The 17,903-nt window shown below is 44.8% G+C and overlaps 1 protein-coding gene across 2 annotated transcripts; it reads left to right on the top strand.

Moving 5' to 3' along the window:
* Positions 1 to 2,571: 2,571 nt before the first annotated feature.
* Positions 2,572 to 15,819, top strand: LOC309404378 (UDP-glucuronosyltransferase 2A2-like; the record flags this gene model as incomplete). 2 transcript variants are annotated; one of them, XM_081998823.1, is made up of 6 exons in its annotated part: positions 2,572 to 3,307; positions 11,175 to 11,323; positions 12,631 to 12,762; positions 13,188 to 13,275; positions 14,020 to 14,239; positions 15,543 to 15,819. In XM_081998823.1, 6 exons carry the CDS (start codon positions 2,572 to 2,574, stop codon positions 15,817 to 15,819), a joined length of 1,602 nt encoding a protein of 533 aa, XP_081854949.1. The 2 variants fall into 2 exon arrangements, with proteins under 2 accessions (XP_081854949.1, XP_081854950.1); XM_081998824.1 differs by lacking the exon at positions 2,572 to 3,307 and adding an exon at positions 8,517 to 9,240.
* Positions 15,820 to 17,903: the final 2,084 nt, after the last annotated feature.

Here is a 17,903-nt window from a genome sequence, read left to right as displayed (position 1 = left end):
TTCTTCAGCTCCAGTTTTCCCTCATTTGGTGGGTTTTGTCCTTTAATCCTCTCAGAATGCTTACCTCCTCTGCATTAAGAGTAATCTGAGTGTTGTCTTTAAAAGTTGGCCGTGGCAACAAGACGAAGTTAACCCTCTGGTTCCCCTAGTAATAGCTCTCATGTGCTGTGGAGGAATTAGTTACTGAGGGGTTAGAAACAAAACCCAAGTTCCCATCTGTCCTAGCCCACATGAACATGGCCTTTCAATAGCTGCTGGAAAAGCTTTAAGTTTCTTATAGAACTTTCCCAAATAAGCTAAATTATTCCTGAAAACAGGAAATTGGCTTGAATACAAAAGCCTATAGAGAGAGATCATACTGAAACTCCTGTCTGTAAGGCCAAATTACTGTTGAAACATGCTGGCATAATTGCCCTGAGGGTTTAATAATATGGACAATATTTAAGAATCATGGAGGGGCATCTTCAGATTCCTGTAGTTTCAAGTCATTAAAAACTTGCCTAGATCTCCAGAATCAAGGGCCACAGTTTATAACAAGTCTATTACTCAACAGTTTTATTTTGCCAGCTGGGACTCTAAAGGGAGTGAAAAACCTTTTTAGCAGTCAGACACCATATTTCTGAGCTACAGGATGCAAAGTCCTTTGGAGAATCTGGCTCTGTAATTATAATATACCCTAGCACGGGGAAGACCTTCTCGACTATTAAATTACTGGAGCATAACGAAGCAATGAATAATCCCAGACTACATGCCTTGTTGTGATCATCCCATATTATATTTCTGCCTCCTTTTGAAAAGCCCAATTCAGCGGGTAACTTATTTAAGTTCCTTCTGCCCGACAGCCAACCTCGTCAGAGCAGCCCAGGCACAGAGGAGGTGAGCAGAAAGAAACAGAAGCAAATCGGTGTAGCAAAGGGCACCTTGCAACTCAAAGCATGATGCTTATGTACCTTGGAAGACTCTGCTAGGTAAGAGTTTTTTGCTGCATGGCATTAATTCCCCAAATTGCGTTGGATCAAGCGTATCATTGTATGCATGGGTTTTAGGGTCATTTTGGCTCCTGGTGGTTAAGAGCTCCTTCCAGGACATAGCATCTTACACTCAAGCACCCACTTTCCAAGTGAAAGCCACCCCAGGAGATGTGGGTTTTGCTCTGAGAAGCACCTTTAGGGACCAGGAGGATCCTAGACCCTTGTTTAGACACCTGAACTGAGCCCACAACGTGACCAGGTGGGTGATGATGTGCCCCAGACAGTACCAATGAGATCCCTGCGTTGAGTTGTATGGGAGCAGTCGGAAGCCATCTGATCACATATCAGAACAAATTGTACGTTATTATTGGCATTATCATCGCCCAAATGAAGGATTCTCTCTGTTTCTCATGCCTTCTCTCAGCATGGGAAACATCAGGATTTCTAACATCTCATCCTGAAAAAAGGATGCTGCTTCCATGTCAGCCACTTAAATGTACCCTGTGGCCTCTCCCTCCCGGGCCTGCCTCTGGCATCGCTAGCTTATGGGAGCAATGCAAGTGACTTGTTTGAGTATCATCAGGGCTGGCATCCAGGGGACTGGCTCACTTCCAGTTTCTTCCTCTGTAAAGAAGCACCAACTTGAACTAATGGTGAAGCCTGGAGAGGCAGCAGCTCTCTGCAGGAGCTGGGGCATGACTGCCCGTAATTCATATTACTTACCAGCAGGGACATGGCTGGAGAAAGGTTGAGGAGGCTTAAGGATGCTTACGGTATAATTTGCCATTGCTAGTCCCACCATAGATGTCCCTCCACCTTATGTTGAACAAGGCTCTTGCCCCAAGTCCAGCAGTATCTTCAAGCAAGCACTCCCTGTAGCACTGCTGCCTGTCGGCTAAGCAAGCCCCTGTGCTGCTTCTGGAAAGAAAGGTGGAGGAAGCTGGGACACTCTGAGAGTAAGAAAAATGTATGTTTAGGTACAGGTAGGTTTGCTGACATAAGTAATAGAAACATTACAGTATACAGATACCATGGCTGTTGCAATTGAAAGCAGGCATTTTAAAATCAGATGTGGTCATACACTCTCCAGCAAATCTCAGTACTTCTCCAGTGTAGGCAGCAGTGCCACTTATTTGCTAATACTTATACTTAATCTGCCAGCGTTTACTGATACAGTAATTACACAGCTAGAAGAGATCCCCTGTTACTTGCTTTTATTTCATGGGAAGGATCCCTCGTAAAAACTACAAAAGGTATAAAAAAATGAAGGATGAAATTCTTCTTGTGCAAAGGGAGTAGCTTGAAGGCAGACCTTTGACAGCAGTGAGGATTGCTGCCACCCTGCTAAGCAAGGAAAGGAGCTCCCTCAGGGGGAAACTAACAGGGTAGAAGGCAGAAAGGGAAAAGGGAATCATCAAACATCCTTTTCTGTCTTTTCAGACCTGAGACCAAACGTGGGTTTTAAAGGCCCCCACCTGTGCAACAGTAAACTCTTGCTTTTGCTAAAAGGGCTAGTAAAGAGCCATCAAGCACAACACAGAGGTGCAGCACTCCCAGCTGGAAGGGAAAACTCCTAGGCTATCTAGCCCTTAACCCCGCCATGGCCACAAAAGCTGCCGGCTCTAAGAAATACCTCCAGCTGCTCCTTTTTCAGGTCACTCTTCTGGGGCCTGTCTTCTGCGGGAATGTGTTGGTCTGGCCAACGGAAGGCAGCCACTGGCTGAACGTGAAGATAGTTATAGAGGAACTCATCCGCCGCGGGCACAGCGTTACGGTCCTGGCATCCAACGCCTCCCTCTTCATTAAACCCAGGGCTGAGGCTGCGGAGAAGTTTGAGGTCTATAATGTGCCCTTCAAGAAAGACACTGTTGAGAACCTGATCGAGGATGTAGTGGCACTGTGGCTGAACAACAGGCCAACCACCTTGACCTTCTGGCAGTTTTACAAGGAACTGGGAAGACTGTCCAAAAACTGGCACCAGATGAACAGGCTAATGTGCGACGCAGTGCTAACCAACCGAGAGCTGATGGCCCACCTGCAGGGGTCTAGCTATGACCTGCTGCTGTCAGACCCGGTGACCCTCTGCGGGGACCTCCTGGCTCTCAAGCTGGCCATCCCCTTCATCTACTCGCTGCGCTTCTCCCCGGCCTCCACCGTTGAGAGGCACTGCGGCAAGATCCCAGCCCCACCCTCTTATGTGCCCGCAGCCTTGTCCGAGCTCACTGACTGCATGTCCTTCGGCGAGAGAATAAAAAACATCGTGTCTTACCACCTGCAAGACTACATTTTCCAGAGCTACTGGGGAGAATGGGATATCTACTACAGCAAGGTCTTAGGTAAGCCTTCTGCTACATCACTTCTCATTATACAGCCTCCCGCCTTACGACCTGCAGAGCCAGGAACCTGGCAGGGTCGCAAAGTCAAGGTCTGAGAGAGGTCAGCAAGAAGTTTGTCATTATGCCTCTGTGTGGAAAAGGGAATGAGCCACCAGGGCCCACCAGCTGCACCCACTCCCCTGTCAGGGTGCTGTGCTGCTATGCCATTACATTGAGACAGGGATCAGTGGTCATCCCAATTGGTGGATTTGACTTTTGCCATAATTATTTTTAATGTGGAGGTCGAAACAACACACCAAATAGGGCCCTCAGCAAGGGAGCTCAACTTACACATTTCCCCCTCCAATGGCTGCTTGCACAGAAAGCAGCAGGAACAGAGCTGTTTTTCTAATCCAGAGTATCGTAACAAGGAGTGGGGGGCTGGTGAATGATGAGCCAACCCTCCCATCCTCAGTAGGAATACTGAAATGCATTGTGGCTTTGTAGTACAGACTTCACTTCTGTCACTGGTCACATAAAACCAATCCTCTCTGCACAAAACAAGTTTTATTTAAAACATATCCTCCACCCACAAGTGAAAGCAACAGGTCTTCCTCTGAAGGCTTTTATTCTGGACTGTTTTGAGTGAATGTGTAGAAAAATATGTTTATTTCAGTATTAATCACATGTGATCAACATGCCATTTTTACAAACCTCACACTGAGCTCATGAAAAACAGCACTTGCAAATCTCTCAGGTTTCAATTACCTGCAAATACCTGCAGGCTGCAGGACTGCACAAGTACACCAAACGGTTCTCATGTGCACAGCAGATGAAATATCTCAGCTTGGATTCTCACAACCCAACTGCTTCCATCACCCTCATTTTCATCCTGGAAAGGATGCTCTAGGCAGCACAGAAGCTGTAGCAAAAGTCTTGCACAACAACATTAGGAAAACATTGCATAACAGAGCTGGGCAGAAGCGCAATAATCATGATTTTCAGCGCAGTGAAGAGGCCTTACATTATTTCTTAATTGGACATCAGAAGGGTCACCATAAATAAAACTGTTTAACAGATTTTCTGGTTCAAATTATAGTGCATAATTGGCACCTAATGGCAGGCAGGACAGCCCACACCATCACCTACCGGCTCCGGCCTCCTGCGATGCATGCTCTGGAAGAGGCAAGTTCACATGAGGACAGTCTGATGCCGGAGTCACTTGCTGTGTAGTTTCACCCACTTCGAGATGCAACTTTTTAGGTGCAGCCCTGGAACACCACTGTAAGTGCACTGTAAATGGACGCTCAGAGTCTTTATAAAGCAAAAGGGTGCCCACACAGTGGGTGAACATCTTTGCTGCACACCCAGCTGTGCTTCAAAAAGCCAGAAGAACGAAAAGGTCACCTCTTCTACCAAACAAATAACATAGAGACTGCAGTTAGACAGGCAGGAGGGCCAGGATGACCAACAGGGCACAGCCCTCGCTGACTGAGCCCCCAGGGCTGACAGCTCTCCCCACTGCTCCAGGGGAAACACATCTTCCAGCTTCAGCAAGCTACGTACCACCAGGTGGTGCCAGCTGGCCTCAGTCCCCTTCTTCCCAGGAAAACACGACATTTTCCAGGACAGGATTTCATGCCAGCGACCTTGTCTTCCTGCCCTCTGGAGAACGCATGCCCAGCCCGGCTTGGGAGCGCTGCTGCTGCCGGTCAAGGAAGGCCACGGGGGCTTTGCCATGCAGGGCAGGCTATGGCTGGGAAGGAGGTGGCAATGCTGTGGCTGCTGGTTGTGTTGGGCTTGGGGTCTGGGGGGAAGGTGTTGGTCTGGCCGGCTGACAACAGCCACTGGCTGAACATGGAGTACATACTCCAGGAGCTTGTGGTCCGGGGCCACGAAGTGACTGTGCTGCTGCCTTCATGCTTCCTCATTCTCAACCCCACACAGCCCTCACCCTTCCAGTTTGAGGTGGTTGAGGTACCAATCACCAAAAAGGAGATGGCTACCTTACTGGAAGAAGCTTTCTATTTTTGGTTTTACCAGGAGAGAGTGCTACCTATCTGGGAAAGTCTTTACAAGATAGCTCAACTGGTGTACAAGCTGGAGAACATGACCAAAATAATTTGTGATGAAGTCCTGAAGAATGAGGGGCTGCTGGAGAGACTGAGGGCATCCACCTTCAATGTCCTCTTGGCAGACCCACTGGCACCCAGTGGGGAGCTGTTTGCTGAGAAGCTGGGTATCCCCTTCGTGTACTCTCTCCGGTTCTCCATAGGCAACACAGTAGAGCGGCTCTGTGGGACACTCCCAGCACCTCCTTCCTACGTACCAGCCATCATAAGCCGCCTAACAGATAGGATGTCCTTCCTGGAAAGACTAAAAAACATCTTCATCTACACTATGCTGGATATTGTGTTTCATCACCTTTTCTGGGGAAGCTGAGATCAATACTACAGTGATGTTTTAGGTAAGGCTGCTTTTACTTCCTGAAATTACATCTGCTGTACACACAAGAGTAAATACCCAGAGCTTAGAGGTTAAGGCACAAATTAGGAGCAAGACAGCCCTGAACTCACTCTCCTTCCCCCAAAATTCCTGTGTCAAGTCATACAACTCAGGCAAGTACAAACGTTACCTGTTAATCCTGACCTGCTACACTAGTACAGTTAAGTCTGTATAGGTACTTCTAGGATAGGTAAAACAGTGCTAAAGCCACCTGAAACCCAGCTCATCAGTCACATTCATAGATGAATCAAACACTAAGAACAGCAAAATAATACTATACACCCACCAAATACTAGTAAATTAAACCTTCTGAAGTAGAAATAAAAAATGGTTTTGGAAAGCTACACAACAATACTACCTTTTTTCCTCTAGCACCCTTCTTGCTTGCTAGCTTATCTCAAAATGAGCAATAATGGCCTCCTTGGGTCTTTTAAAGGCTTGGGAGAGCAGCTGAGCCCCAATCTGCAGTGATAAAAGGTGCTCAGCAGAGACAGGGTTCTTTGCTTTTCTGACAGTGTCTAAAAGAAAATTTATAAGATAGTTGTATTTATTTACATTTTTTCTTTTCTAAATAATAGTTGCATAATTATGATGTGATTATTGTAATGCTTAAAAACAAACAGGGCAAACATACATGCATTTTTGGTGGGCAGATAACATGGATATTATTTCAATACAACACACTAAGTGTTTTTATTTATATTTCACTAGTAGGGTATCATTCTGCTAAGAGAGCTAAGTTGTTAAGATATTCTACTATTAAGAGTACCTAGCTGTGTGTTTACTTGTGTTCCTTATCATGTTTGACGGAGACTAGAAAACCTTGTGCTGGCAGAAGCATGGTTTGCTGATCTGCTGTTGTGTAAGCCTCAGATCTGCTTGGATCTTGTGTTGTCTTTTTCATTGTTAAATGTGGGGTTTAGCATTTAAGGCTCCACGTGCAATACCTGTTCTGTTAGCTGGGTTAGCTTAGCTGTTCTCTACCTTGACTGTGATATGCTTTGATCTGGAGTGTATCCAATGTATCCAGTTCTGAAGGAGATGTGAAAGGAAGGGGCAAGCATCTCACAGAAATGGGGCAATGTCCCAGCTCCCGCAGTGTATGCATGCACCTTCTCTTTCTCCTTGGAAAATCTTCTTCAGGGTTCTTATTATTCTAGCTGCTTTTCTAGAGCTACCTAAAGGCTTTTTCAAGGGATGAGGTTGAAGCATGATGAAAGACTGCTTGCTCCACTGTCAGTCTAGTGAGGGGAGCTCATGTGGTGGTCCTGAGCTCCGGGAAGAGTGCTCAGGCCCTGTTTAGACTCAGTCTGAGCCTCGTTTGCTTTCTGCTCAGGAGAGAGCAGCTGCCTGTTCTTTCCCTGAACACTAGGCATCTCCACTAGATCTGCAGGATACAGTCAAGAGGAGAAGTCAGGTCTCTTGTCTTGGCAGTATCTGCCCTGGACTATATCATATGGATACACTGATGCCAGTTTGCAGCACCTTCCCAAGAGAAGGCAAGAAGCAGCAAGGTGAGCAAAACCTGTGCTCCTCACCTCCTCCTGTTTCTCTCCTGGGGTGGCCTGATGCTGGAGTTATCTCTACCAGGACTATGTCCTTCCAGTGGCAGTGCTGTGTGTCCACAGGATCTGGTTATAGAGAGAACAGAACTCGAGCACCCTGTGGGCTAATTGTGAATCACTGCAGGACATTTTGCACCTAGTAAATCAGGACATAAAAATTGTAATCAGCTTTAGGTTGGTTCTTACAGGGCAAAGAAGCAAATCTAGGCTGTAGTCAAGTGATGAGTTGGGGTTCATCTTGTAGCTGTCAAGAAAGTCCCATGGGCTGCTCATCTGCTTTCCCTAGCCCAAGCTCCTGCTTGGTACAGGAATGTGTATCTTTACCTTGAAGATCTGGTATGAAGGTATACTGATTTTGGCTGGAATAGAATGAATTTTCTTCATAGCAGCTTGCATGGGGCTGTATTTTGGATTGATGATGAAAACAGTGTTGGTAACACAAGGATGCTTTAGTTATTGCTAAGCAGTGCTTACACAGCATCAAGGGTTTTTCTGCTTCTCACGCTGCTCCTCCCAGCGAGGAGGCTGGGGGGGTGTGCAAGAAGCTGGGAGGGGACACAGCTGGGACAGCTGACCCCAACTGACCAAAGGGATATCCCATACCATATGACATCATGCTTAGCAAAAAAAGCTGGAGGCGGGGGCACATTTGCCAGGGCTGCTGTTGCTCAAGGACTGCTGGGCTGGTGGTGAGCACTTGTTCTTTTTGCAATGCTTGTTTTCCTTGGTTTTATTTTTGATTTTTGCTTATTAAGCTGTCTCTATCTCAATCCACGAGTTTTCTATCTTTTGCCCTCTTTTCCCCTCCCACTGTGGGGGAGTGAGATGCTCTGTGGTGCTTAGCTGCCTACCAAGATTAAACCACAACACAGGGAAAGGACTTCTGGCCCTCAGGTGCTGCAAAAATGCACTTGCTGGTGAGCAGAAACAGGAGTTGCCGTCATTCCAGTATCAGCTGTGGCTCCGCAAGAGATTCCAGAACAGGATTTACTGCTTGCCCAGTCCTCCCATGAGTGTTGTTTCATGTTCTGACATGTCCTACTGCCAAGCTTGGCACCAAGTGGATCTCATTTTTATTGGCTGGCTCTAAGGTGTTTGCACACTGGTGCAGTGAACTGCTTCCAACTCGGTCAGATCGAAGTTGTACATGGACTACTGACATGATGGGGCCAAGGTTCTCCTGGCTGCTCTGGGCCTACACATGCTGCTGGAGCGCTGGCTTTTGTGGGAAGGTGGTGGTCTGGCCCACTGATGCAAGTCACTGGATCAATGTAAAAGTGCTGCTGGAAGAGCTCGTCCTCCGAGGTCATGAAGTGACTGTGCTGGTGTCCTCAAGCAATCTGCTCATTGACTACCGAGACACCTCCTCCCCCTTCACCTTTGAGGTCCTGCAAGTTCCCTTTACCCAGAAGACCCTGAATGCTGTCATAGAAGACTTCCTCAATTTCTGGATAAATGAGGTCTCTAATCTCTCCCCCTGGGAGATCATGTGGAAGATGAAAGAGGACCTGGAGGTCTTTACCAATATTTCAAAGCAGACCTGTGACACCTTGGTGATGAACCCTCAGCTGATAGCAAAGCTGCGGCAGGCTAAGTTTGATGTTCTGCTTGCTGACCCCCTGTCTGTAGGCGGGGAGCTCGTAGCAGAAATCCTAGCAATCCCTTTTGTCTACAGCATCCGCTTCTCTGATGGGAATGTGATGGAGCGGCTGTGCGGTGGGCTCCCGTCCCCACCTTCTTATGTGCCTGCTAGCACAAAGAGGCTGACAGATCAGATGTCCTTTGTGGAAAGACTACAGAACTTCGTCTTTTACTTTCACACGGATTTATTTTTCTTGAAGTTCTGGCGAGATGAATGGGATGGATACTACAGTAATGTCTTAGGTAAGGCAGCTGTTGAGTGGTTTATCCTCTTGGATCGGTTGTGCCGTTTCAGTGTTTTGGGAGCTCAATGCTGTTGTCTCAAAATACTCTCTCTCAGTGGCCAGCAGAAATGGTAATCCTGCTTTGGCCATGTGGAGACTGTGATTTCCCTTTTAGGTCTGGTCTAGTCTACCAGTGCAGTTTTGCTCTAGTTCCTCCTGAGGATCTTTAGAGCACATAGTTCTAATTTTTGTCCATGATATACTGCTGGTGAGCTCTTGCAGTGAGCTGTATGCCCATTTTAATGCTTTCGAAGGACAGTTGTTGCTTCTTCATCTTGATGATAGGCACTTCTACAATTAGAGATGGTAGTAGATTAGATAAAGACTAGAGGGCAAAATCATTCCTTAACTAAGCTTAAGGCACTGGAGACAGCTCCACTGACAACATAGGGATGGAGTTAACCTTCTTTTAACTAGGAACACTGGCTGTCTTTAGACTACTGCAGAGCACAAAAGCACCCTTCATTCACACTGCATGCACTGTCTGGAAGAATCATCTTGCAAGCCTGCATAGCACAGGATGCTAAGCTTAAGTTCATATTCTCCAGCAATAAATGCTAAGAACTGTCACTTTTCCCTTTCATCCACCATTCAGAGTTTGAAATAGCCTCCTTAAACTACATACATACCTGAAATTTTTGTTCCAACCTAGTGCAACTCAGGCTTGATTCAAAGTCTACTAAATAGACCTTTTAGTTCAATGGACTTTGAACCTTGTATAGAATATCTGTGTTTCAGCAGATAACGAGTGAACAGCAAACACAAGGGCACCTATTCTGTTGCCCTCCAATCTCTTTCTGTGCTTCCCACAAACGCCTCTGTGCTCTGTAAACTAGTCCTTTTTCCCTGGATTGATTTTTTTTTAATACCACATACAACTTAATTACACTTTTATATCATTCTACTTGCAATGCAGGCCTAATTTTCACTCCAGTAACTTTGTAACTGACCATTGCTCTTTACTTAAAATAAAAAAAAAAAATACTGGTGTAAATCGTAATGCTGATCAAGTAGTATAAGAAGATGACCTACAGATAATTTTTATCTTGATGCTTATTTTGCTTGGTTCCTGCTTGCATTAGGCTGGCTTTGGACAATCATTTACCAACACTTCTAATCCTTTTACTCCCCAGTTCCATTTTGTGGGGAAAATACTGCAAAGACAACTTGCAACATGTACCTGAGAATATATATTTTTTGAAATGGGAAGCTATAAACAGTTTTACCCTTTGGATTTTTTTCTATAGATGGATTTCTAGAGATATTGGATTTTGCATGAAATGACATTCAAAGCATCTCTGGATTTGGTCAGATTTTCCCAATACATGTCAGAAGGAGCTGACCCAGTCCCCAAGAGAACTAGGGATGGCTGTACCTATCTTTTATTGTAGTCTGAGCAGCCACTGACGGAGTCACCGTTTGAAAAATGCCACAGAACTTTGTTTAAAAACCTTCCTCCTCCCTGACTGGTGATCATCACTTTGCGATTCATTTATTTTTTTATTTGGAACTAAATTTTCTGTGATTGTTCCCCAAAGTGTGTTTTTATTACATGCACAGGTAATGAAGTCTTTCAGCAGTATAAGAATTGCACTTCTATATCACAGAAACTAGATGCTTCCCACTTACTCTTGTAGCAATCCAAATTAATCCTGGAGGTTCAAAATCCTTTTAAAAGATCACATTGCCTTATTTCTGGCAACCTGCAAAGGCTGAACACAGGACAGGGCAAGAAATAGGTCTGGATTTGTCTATGTTTTCATTTCATGTGTGACTTGATAAACTACACTGACTGGGAGTGCCAAAAGACAAAGGTAAGTGTCCTATTTTGCAGCCTACAGCAAACAAGACCACTTCTGCGTGTGTTGTAAACTCCTTGTACCTTGTCCATAGGAAAGCCCACAACCCTGTGTGAGACGATGGGGAAGGCAGAGATATGGTTAATCAGAACATATTGGGATTTCGAATTTCCACGCCCTTTTCTGCCCAACTTTGAGTTCGTTGGAGGACTTCATTGCCAGCCTGCAAAGCCATTACCAAAGGTGTCCCAACTTTGTTCTGCCGTTGGTTGGTTGCTTGCCCAGCAGAAAAAACCCGTTTCTCTTCCTGATCAACAGTGCAAGCCATGTCCTGAGAAAGCTCATTCTTAAAGAAGATGCTCTGCTGCCGGTGGAGAGCATAGAGCTGTTCAGCAATCTGCCTGTATATGTGCAAATGGAAGGCTGGGTTTACAGCCTGCTGTCTGAAAGGAGGACAGCTGAGGTCAGCAGGAGGGAATACAGTGTTTGTTTTAGGAAAAACAGGTGCCACCTCAGAGTAAAGTGTAAGATTTAATTCTAAGATTGCAGACTTGCAGCCCATGATAACATTGAAATACCTGATGCAAAAAGGCACTGTGACAGGACAAATTCTTTAGGCAAAATGGAGTCAAGACTTGCAGAAAGAGACGAGTGCTAATCACTTTTTCTGTTGGTGCTTAGTTTACGACATCTTAAAGGAAGTAAAATACTCAGCATCTCCAGCCTATGCTCTGCCATGACTGGCAATATTCAGGTGGAATTTGAAACTTCCAGATACTGATAACAACACCACGACAAGCTCTGGTCTAGGTTATCACTCCTGTAGGAGCCTTAGAGGAGGTAGGGTATTTTCAGTGCAAGTCATCTACTAAAAGAAACCTTCTAACTCTCTTCCCACTCCGCTGTAGCAGGGGTTGAGTTGGGGGAAATGGATAACCATTCTCTTTTGGACGCTATTGCTCCATTTCACATGACACTAACTAAAAAAAGGAACAGGAAGACCTATTGGTCTCATTTGTAGAAAATCTGTTTAGCAACATGTGCTGTATTGCAAGAAATAGGGAACTGGCTGGCTAACAAAGTGACAGCAGTGACTCAATGAATGTCTGATCAGGATGCTGAAAAACCCTGTCAGTTTTCAGCTCTGACCCTTACTGCAGAGCTATGAAATGCAACGTACTTGTTCCAGGAAAATCCAGAACCATGACTGACTATGTTAGGGAGGGTATCAACAGGGTATGGCCCTCTCACGCCAGTGTCAGGATCCATTCCTGAGGCTTGGGCTCTGAAAGAAATGTGTCCTGAAACTGCTTGACTTGCTTTCAAAAAGACAAAGCTTCTGTCACCTGTCTCAACTTGTCCTGCTCCTTCTTGGGGAAAAACTGTTTTGCACAAGGCCAGGTCTATCTTTATAATGCCCTTCTGTCAGGAGAGGTGCTCATACACCATGATCATCTCCCTAACAAGCTAAAAAGGTTACGCTTTCTTCACAAAAATCTGTGTAATCTGCAGTGCATAATTGTTCTTAATATGTTTTCTGCCTCTCCTAGGAAATGGAAGAATTTGTTCTGAGTTCAGGGGAACATGGCATTGTGGTATTCTCTCTCGGGTCAATGGTCTACAACCTAACTGATGAAAAGAGTAATGTGATTGCCAGAGCCCTCAGCAAGCTTCCACAAAAGGTGAATTTCCTTTTCAGTCTAAACCAACTTGCTTTGTTTTTTTGTCACTCCTGTTGCCCTCAGTGAGCCTTTTACATTTGGACTGGGTGGGGTTTTAACTGCATCTCTGCTGGATGTGCCACAGCCAGGAAGCTGGGCTCTGCAGAGAGGTGCTGAGTGACCTCACGGGGAGTTCTGGCATTTCCCCTTCTCTGAACCAAGCGATACGGAGGTGTCCATAGGCCAAAATATAAAAATCACTCTTATGCCATTTTTACAATAAGCACATAATAACTAATCAAAGAGCTAAACTGAAGCCAAAGCTATTTGAATTACTGGGAAAAGGTACGTGGATTTGAGATAAAGCCCTACATTACATGCACTATGCCCACTACAGAAGGGCACGTCACATGCAGTATGGTTATCTTATTCTTCCTTTGTTCAAGGTCCTCTGGCGGTACAAAGGAAAAAAACCAGAAACTCTGGGCTCTAACACCAGGATTTATGACTGGATACCCCAAAATGACCTGCTTGGTGAGACTGATTCTATCTGGGATGCATTGCACCCTTAGAAAAACTGTCTCCTTTTTTGTTTTTCCACTAAAATGGCTTATTCGGGCAAAAGAACCACATAATACTTGCGGCTACAATTTCGCAGCTTAAGCAGCAGGTTTGCTCTTGGAGCCTTAATTTCCTAGCCTGCTTTTAAGGGGAGTGGCTGTACAAGAATCATGGCAGATACAGACAGGCTGTGAAGGAAGTAGGGAGCAGTGGCTCAAGAAGGCAGAAACTTGAGCTTAGCTATAAAGATGGATCTCTAAAGCAAAAGCCTCTATCTTACAGATCTCGGTGGCAATTGTCTGGAAGGGCTAAGAACCACCTGTAGGCAGGAGTAAATATCAAAGCAGACATGTACTCTGGAGCTGCATTTAGCCTCTGGAATTAATGTCAAGAGCTTTCTTCAAAATGCTTGACCTAAGCAAGGCTGCAGCAGGGGGTTGTTGTAAACCTGATACCGTGTAAACACTAGAACTGCACAACAGCAGAAGGGCTGAAGTAACTCTGGGGTAGTCTAGAGGAATATGCTGATTCACACATTGCATTAAAATAGATATGAATGTGTAAAAGCTAAGTGTGCAAGCTCTGATACTGATCCAGAGATCAGGGCTGTTCCTTTCTCTAGCAGTGCATTTGCCCGGCTAGTTTGCAGTGCTCACCTCCCAGTGAACGCAGTCTGCCACAGCTACTGTTACATGTGCCTCTCCTTCCCTGTTCCAGGCCATCCCTTGACAAAGGCCTTTATTACTCACGGGGGGACAAATGGGATCTATGAAGCTATCTACCATGGGATCCCGATGGTTGGGATTCCCATGTTTGCCGACCAGCACGACAACATTGCTCACATGAGGGCAAAGGGAGCTGCAGTTGAGCTGGATTTCAGCACGCTGAAGACTGAGGACCTAGTTGATGCACTGAATACAGTCATTAACAATTCCACGTGAGTTTTGTTCTTGCCTTGCAGTAGGATGAAGTTACTAAAATCTTGGGCTGCCTATGTGAGAAATTCTGCTGGCTCTTCTGGGAACCAAAAATACCGAGTTGCTGGAGTTTGGGTTTCAGATGAAAACCATCTTTCATTTCTGAGAATCAGCATTTCTCAGAAAGGAGAGATGAGTAATTTGCTTTATCCTTATACTACACTTTATGAGCCCTTTGAGAAAAAGAGTTCTTGGAAAGCCCAGAGCAGCTCCTGAGACAGTTTTCTGCTCTCTCTCTTCCTTCTTCTCTGCTAGTATAAATTCTTCTGGAAGGTCTGGGTGACAATTCTAGTTGTGTTATGTCTACTCTGTCTGTAGCCACAACAACTCTTTCCCCTACCCTTGAGTTACCAATATCCTTAGGTTACTGTACCTATCAGTCAGGAATTAGAGGGTAAGGAAGCCCAGCAGCTTGCCATTGACAAGGAGGCAAGGTTAAGGCCATTGACAAAGAGATTGGAAAAAAGGCAGGAGTTCTCAGTCTTGCAGCGACTCCCATCAAGTGTGAAGGACAGGTATCCCTTCAAGGAAGAAATTCCCAAAGCAAACAGACCAACATTGATGGAGGTATCCAGTATCTGAGAGAATTAGCTGTGGTGGAGTGATCTTTACCAACCTGCATGACGATCAGGCATCCAAAGACCCAGACAAAATCTGGTGCACGCAGCCCCTCCACCAACCGCCCCCTTAGTTTTATTGCCGAGCATGACATCATATGGTATGGGATATCCCTTTGGTCAGTTGGGGTCAGCTGTCCCGGCCGTGTCCCCTCCCAACTTCTTGTGCACCCCCAGCCTCTTTGCTGGTGGGGTGGGAAGCATAAAAGGCCTCGATTCTGTGTAAGCACTGCTCAGCAGTAACAAAAGCATCTCTGTATTATCAACACTGTTTTCAGCACAAATCCAAAGCATAGCCCCATACTAGCTACTGTAAAGAAAATTAACTGTACCCCAGCCAAAACCAGCACAATGTATTATACTGAAACAGAAAATGCTGCAAATGTTTCCATGTTGCCTTTTTTGAAGGAGTACCTGGAATAATTTTGAATAATTTTTCTTTGCGGAAGATTGGTTTTCTCTGTTACTGTTCATAACCCAATTTTGTGCAGATAGGAGTAAATTGGGCCAGTTTCAAATATATTTAAATAACACTGATGAAAGTAAAAGCAGGGCTGTCTACCTTCTTCAAGAGGACTGCCAGGTGCTAAATGGGTTGTTTCACAAATCAGTGATAAATCACCTTTGTTTCTTCTTTTTTCCCCAGCTATAAGGAAAATGCTTTAAGGTTATCCAAGATACACCATGACCAGCCAGTTAAGCCTCTGGACAGAGCGGTCTTCTGGATTGAATTTGTCATGCGTCACAAAGGAGCAAAGCATTTGAGACCAGCTGCTCACCATCTCACTTGGTACCAGTACCACTGCCTGGATGTTCTGGCTTTCTTGTTCACCTGTACAACCATTGCTGTCTTCTTTCTTGTCAAGTGCTTCTTATTTTGCTGTAGGAGATGTGGCAGGATTGCAAAGAGGAAGAAAGAGTAGACATCTTGTTCCCACCAGCACTTTTTCTTCCTACGCTGATTCAGCAAGGCATTTATGCAGATTCTTTGGTGAATAAAATTATAAGGATATGCTTTAAGCTCGGCATGTCATGAAGCACTCCATTGAACTGGGTCATGCCAAAAAGCTGTTATGGGGCAGAGCTGCTTGCTTAGCCAGCAAATTCCTTCTCACCTAAATAAGACTGAATTATAGTCGCTTTATGCCTTGGGACCCTGTTAGTTGATCACACACAGTCCCTAGAATGATAATTGCTGCTCTAACTTGTTAAATTCATTTTGGTGTATTTCATAAATTCAGCCTTCCCATGTGTGGTACTGCAGGTCCCTCAATCTGCAACTAGGCTTCTTATCTTAACTTTGTCCTCTCCTATAATGTCACCCAGGCTTGATGATTCACAACCAAAATGCCTCCCCTGTCAGAATAGCTCTCTCCAGATTGGATAGTGAAGCTAAGATCATGGGCCTCTAAAAAGCACCCATGTCAATGGCCAAGATAATAAAAAACTTGGAGCTGCAAGTGCTGGTGAAGCCTGTATCATCACATTTTTTATAAATGTGCTGGAAGACCAGAGTCCTAAAACCAGCAGAGAAATTACTTTCCTGAGAACCATTTCTCTTTTCCATTCAGTCTGGAGTCCTGCTGCACAGGCCATCATTCTAACTGCAACACTTACAGGGGTGTGAAAACCACCTCTTGTCAGGAACTTACCCATCTTGACTCCCAAATGTCTCTGAGCCATGCTAAGTCATAAATGTAGGAAAACCTCTAGAGATGGAACTTGCAAAGAAGTAACATGACATGTGGGAACAATGCAATAGTCACTTGCCTTGCCTGAAAAGTTGAGAGCAGCATTATTTTCCTTCCAACTCAGATAAGAGTGATAGTAAATGCAGCACTCCTGAAATCGTTCCAAGATGCACTTACTGATGAAAGCCTACTAAAATGATGCTAGTTCAGGCCTCCTGTTCTAGGTAAGGTTATTCTACTCTGTGCCAGCTTACTCAAGAAAGAACCTGCCCCAATTTTAATTGGTATTTGCTGTATTCCAGATGCTGTAGAATTGTTTCCAAACACAACAGGCTGAGAGAACATATTTGTTTACATAATAAAATTCCCTACTCTACATTAACTTTTTCATTAGCATTGTCAATGGTTTCAATGCCTGCTTACAACTCTTCATATTACAATATTTAAAGCTCAAGCGAATTGTCTCCAAAGTAAAGAAAGGTTAGAACAAGACTAGTGCTCCTAATGGTAACTTCTGGTAGACTGTTCCTAGGGTCATGATGAGATCATATGCAGGAATAGGCATATTGAAATATGCGTAGTGAAAAGAAAATGGAACAGCATGACATTCAGGCCCGAGATCTGAAAGGTTTTGCTGTAACTGTTCATAGAGCTGGGTCCTTAGGTGCAGCTCCACCAAGCTTGATCACTAATAGCCCCCACCATCCAGCTTCTGCAAGCAGAAGATTTGCTGAGATGTCAGTTTGGTTGCCAGAAGGCCACCAAGCCTCCTGGCATACTATGTGGACACTGGTCAGATAGGGCTAACAAAGAACTCTGAAAACCAGATAGCTGGGGAAAGTTGCCCAGAGAAAGTGCTCTGCAGTCACTTTAAGGAAGTGCTTCTTTTCGCGAACTTCCTTTGAGAAATCTGGCTTATCTAATATTGAATGTAAAATAGTAAAAAACCAACCAACAAACAAAACCCCTAGAACCCCCTCTTCTTTCTAGAATCTGTATATAAAGCAGAGAAAGATATCAAAGAATGAAGGTGGCCTATGATGTATTTCTCCAATTAGACACAGAATGTGTACTGAATTTGATAGACTGATCAAATCCTACTGCTAACAGGCATACTTCTCAGTGCAGAGTAAACTGTTTTGAGGAACCCAAATATATGTTCAGCTTCTTGTACTGTTTAAAGAACCCCAACATAATTGCATGTTGGAGGTCAAACTTTTTGCTTAGACCATGTAGATGTTTACTATAGCCATGTGGACAAAAATATACAGAGCCCAAATTACTGTCCAATCTAAAACCCATGTGTTTCCACAACT

This window comes from Phaethon aethereus (assembly GCF_964289735.1).
Source record: "Phaethon aethereus genome assembly, chromosome: 4".
NCBI lineage: Eukaryota > Metazoa > Chordata > Aves > Phaethontiformes > Phaethontidae > Phaethon > Phaethon aethereus.
This window is presented reverse-complemented; position numbering and strand designations above follow the sequence as displayed.